The sequence below is a fragment of the Capra hircus genome, unplaced genomic scaffold (assembly GCF_001704415.2).
Source record: "Capra hircus breed San Clemente unplaced genomic scaffold, ASM170441v1, whole genome shotgun sequence".
Taxonomy (NCBI): domain Eukaryota; kingdom Metazoa; phylum Chordata; class Mammalia; order Artiodactyla; family Bovidae; genus Capra; species Capra hircus.
Genome location: NW_017189996.1, coordinates 16,417 through 21,129, shown reverse-complemented (window position 1 = coordinate 21,129; position 4,713 = coordinate 16,417). Strand labels below are relative to the sequence as shown.

The window sequence follows — 4,713 nt, the reverse complement described above, 5'->3', positions numbered from 1 at the left end:
TCTAATTTAGAAATTATGGGAATACAAAGGAGGACAAGATCCAAGGGATATGATGTGGAGAGGGGGCAGGAAGGTGAACTACTGTGGCATGAAAGAAGATAAATTTTGATCATCAATTATTTATATTGAAATATTTGGTATCAGAAGTTTAGAGATCAAAAAATTTTACATACTGAATTATGGACAAGTGATTCGGATGTATACATCATACGATTATAATGTTCAGCTAACCAGAAGAGCCTGATTATGATCTATGCACAGTGCACTGTGCATCTGTTTTACCCATTAAATGGGTAGCTGTTACCCCGAGTCCTATTAGCTGATCATTGTACATGTGGTTCAGACATGTTCCTATGTTACTGCAGACTCTATTTAAATTTGTATCCAACATGAGGATAGCAACAGCTTTCTTAAAACAATATCTTTAAGTAACTTAGAGCTGTGATTTTATAGGCTCAAGGTGTCCTCATAAGTATGAACCCCATCTCTTACTACAGAAAGAATAGTGGAAGATGAGCTAGGTTAAGGGAGAGTCTTTCAGCAACAGAATCTGAATTATTCAGCCAGAAAATAGTTAAGAAATACTGGGCTTCCCAACAGTTCATTTAGAGTCTTGGTGGCAAGCAAAGTGTTTGGCCAACTAAATAAAGTTGCCTAAAATTATACTTTGACATATATATATATATATATATATATATATATATATATATGTATGTGTGTATATATATATATTTACATATGTATATGTATGCATATATATGTGTACATATGCATATGTACATGTATGTATATGTATATATGCTATGCTATGCTAAGTCACTTCAGTCATGTCCGACTCTGTGCGACCCCATAGACAGCAGGCCACCAGGCTACCCCGTCTCTGGGATTCTCCAAGCAAGAACACTGGAGTCGGTTGCCATTTCCTTCCATATACATATGGAGAAGGCAGTGGCACCCCACTCCAGTACTCTTGCCAGAAAAATGCAAGGACTCTCTTATGGCACTCCCTTCTTTCGTTTTAATAAACATCTACCAATTTTCAAATGTTTGTCCAGGTTTAATGACAAAAATAAATATATTGCTTACATAACTAAAATATTGATAACAAGCTTTGATCTCAGGATTATTTCTAACACTGAGCTCCATTTCAACAGGCAATTGCTAAAGTTATGGTTGACTTAAACACTCCAAGAGCTGCGGAACCTGAAACAGGAATCAAACCTGCAACTGAGATTTTATGTCACATTTATGATAAACCTAAATCCAACAATTTATTTTCTCCCTTGTTCTAAGTAGTCTCTTCTAAAGACTGAAAAATATGAAACGAGAGAGAGAGAGGTAGAAGATTGTAGACCTCCTCATGTTCCAAGAGGAATTTTAATTTGAGAAGTTAGAAAAGGCAGAAACAAAGGAAAATAATCAAGCAATATAAATTAATAATGATTTAGCCATTAAGACAAGGATCTTTAGTTCCTCCTCAAGCACCATAGATAATATTCTGAACAATATCCTGTGAACAGTTTCAGAGACGCTAAATCCACAGCCAGGTTGAAATTTAAGTACATAGACCACAGAGTAGGTGGAACTAGCTGGTCAATTATGTTATCTCCCAATATCCTCAGCAACATGCCATTAGTAGAATGTCCTAAACTGATCACACACTCCATGGCCCACCATCACTCTGTTGTTAAAAATCCTTCCCTGAAAGCATTTGGGGAATGTAGGTCTTTTAAGCACTAGCTGCTAAGATACCTTGCTTGGTCCTACAATAAACATTACACTTGCTTTCACTGCAACCCACAGTCAGTTGGTTGACTTTATTGTGCAGAAGGAAGCAGACCCAAGTTTGGTTTGGTAACAGTATAGAAAGGTGATATATTACTTTTATTTCATAAACTAAGTAGATTTATTGACGTGATTTTTCTGTGTAAAAAGTTTTTAGGAATGAGATTTTGCAAGTTTCATATTTTTGGTTACTATTAATGTAAGCAAACTGCATTTCAAATTGATACAAAAGTAAACACTGGTTTAACATTACCCTTAAATTGCTAGGAGACCAGTGACTTTGTGATGTCATAGCTACACTTCAATTGCTAGGAGACCAGTGACTTTGTGATGTCACAGCTTTTTTTATTTTTGAAAACCGCTGTGATGGTCTAGAGAGTTTATCTCTGTAGGCCAGTCAAGCACCATTTGAAGTTGCAGTGTGTAAAATCAGACAAATAAGAAAAGTATCTGAAGAAAGATTTCTTTGAGATGGCACATATTCCTTCAGAAATTCAAGATATGCCTTCTAAAGTTGCATCAAGTGGTTCAGAAACCGTTAAATCTCCTTTGTGTGATTACACACTTACTGAGGACTCAGTTTTGAGATCTATGATTGAAGAAGATGCTTTTCAGGCTTTGTTTGAGGAAGTCGTGATAAAAGTGCCACGATACAAATTTTCTGTCTCTGAAACAGATGAATTGAACGATTTTCTTTCACTAACTTTTCCTCAAAAACTTTGGAAGCTAGTTGAAAGTGATCAGTTTAAATCTATTTGGTGGGATGAGAGTGGCACTTCTATAGTGATCCATGAAGAAGCCTTTAAGAAAGAAGTCTTGGAAAGAAAGGCCCCTTTGAGAATATTTGAAACTGATAGTATGAAAAGTTTCGTTCGACAGCTTAACCTTTATGGGTTTAAAAAAAAGCAACACACTTTTCAAAGATCTGCTTCACTAGCTGACTTTCTGGAAGAACAAAGCAATGTCTCAGTTTTGAGCAAGGTATTCCAAAATTTTCACTTATTATTGGCAATATGTAAGATTAAATATGTGACCTAGAAAGCATGTTCATATATGTAGCTAAAACAATTTAAAATTGAGAGAACTGTTGAAAAAGTTTTATTTTTTGAAGTTGAGAACAGCTGGAGGTTAAAATATTTAATATTTAACAAACATTCCTAGCAACTTGAAACGATTCAAGTCCTGAAGCTAATTAAAGTGGGATTTACTGTATATGTTTACAACATATTTTTGCTTGGTATTTACTCTATGTACTGTATATTTTTACAATATATTTTTACTTGAGGATCATAATTGTTTCTAACATGTAAGGTGTTAAAACTACTAATGGAGGTGTTTCATTTGATGCTACTTAATTTGTATCATTAAAAGAATAAATTTTTATAGTTTAGCTTTCCTTGTCAATTTTACCTTGGTTTATAAAGAAACTAAATAATTTTCTCCTTTGACTTTAGTTACAGATCTATCATAATCCAAATTTCAAAAGAGCCTATCCCCAACTTTTATTAAGAATGAAAAGAAGAATTGGGATTAAAAATTCCTCTCCAATAGCTTCGTTAGTTCAAGATTACAAGAGGAAGAATGTTAAAGCAAGGGGCAACATAGATAATTGTAACTCTAGTTCTCTTCCGGAAGCTAGTGGGGAGAACGGATTTTCAGCCTCCATAAGTTTAAGTGTGCCTTTCACACCTTATACCAGGCAGACAGTCGATAATACAAGTGCCCTATCTCCATGTGATTTTCCTTCCCCATCATCAACATCAGTTAGACAGACAGAAAAGATTGTGATGGATCAACCCGCTGTTCTAAATCAGTTGAGTATTTTTAATCAGCTCTCACGTAGTAGCTACACTGAAGCAAATGGCCTCATGGAGAACTTTGCTACTACAACTACTTCTGCTTCTCAGAACCACATTGTATCTCCCTTACAGAGCAGTTATTTTGGACTGATGGTGCATCCTTCTAAATTTCCAGTTAGGTACAGCTATATGACAGCCCATGACAGTCCTTTTCCTAACCTGCAACAGAGAGGAAACTCATGGTCCCCAGGGCCAAGGATCCGTGATATATCTTCCTCCTCTCTTTCAAGGTCAACTCATCAAAAATCTTCATTATATGAAAACCATCCTAATTAAAACCGACCTAGCAAATAAGTGTCAGATTATGCACCAAAAGAAAGAGCAAAATTTATGGTTGGAGATGTCAACAAATTCCTACAATTCTCATATTTGAACAATAAAGTTACAGGTTCATCTTCATTAGTTTCATTTTGTTATATGTTCATCTTCAAGTAGTTTCATTTTCTATTTTGAAACAAGAGTAAAATGAGGCTTTATTTCAATGTCTTTTACTGAGTTGTTTTATAAACTCGTTAGTTCAAGAAAACATTCTTTATGCATCCTAGGTAAATTACACATAATCAATTGCAAGCAAGAAAATGAGAACAATGGGAAAAGAGGTAATGGATATCAAAGTGACTTCTGAAATCATCCCTGATGAAATGAATGGGTGTATAAATTAGGATCGTATGGAAGAAGGAAGAGATATGAATAAGATTTAAAAATTCAAATACACAGTACATACCTTAGAGCATTCTCAGTTACATCATAGTCTATGAGTTATTGGATAGAGTCTTAAGAAGTTAGACAGATTGTCTTCATTATAGAAATTCACTTCATACTTGAAAATATAGATGTTTTAGCATACCCAAAATCATCATCATCATCATACCATCACTGGGATACCAAAGATAATATGATGTAGTCAATGATTGGCCCATGGTCAGCACAAGATAGGTATTTTTGCAAGTGGTATTATATGGGGTCATTTTTAAACTGCTCTCCTTAAGGCATGCCTTTATTTCCTCCCACCAAGATTCCACCCTATATTTCCTAATGCATATTTAGATGTTGCTTATGTGTTCCCACA

At 34.9% G+C, this 4,713-nt stretch overlaps 1 protein-coding gene across 1 annotated transcript; it reads left to right on the top strand.

The window, feature by feature from the left end:
• The first annotated feature begins 2,256 nt into the window (after window positions 1-2,256).
• On the top strand, window positions 2,257-3,920 carry LOC108634773 (heat shock transcription factor, Y-linked-like). The gene is made up of 2 exons (XM_018045012.1): window positions 2,257-2,766; window positions 3,240-3,920. The coding sequence occupies exons 1-2, from the start codon at window positions 2,257-2,259 to the stop codon at window positions 3,918-3,920; spliced, it is 1,191 nt and encodes a 396-aa protein (XP_017900501.1).
• Window positions 3,921-4,713: the final 793 nt, after the last annotated feature.

Bases quoted from the DNA above. Each gene is read 5' to 3' on its own strand.
- LOC108634773 (XM_018045012.1), top strand. From the start codon at position 2,257: ATGGCACATATTCCTTCAGAAATTCAAGATATGCCTTCTAAAGTTGCA. The intron at 2,767-3,239 runs GTATTCCAAAAT...CTTTGACTTTAG, and splicing joins ATGTCTCAGTTTTGAGCAAG to TTACAGATCTATCATAATCC.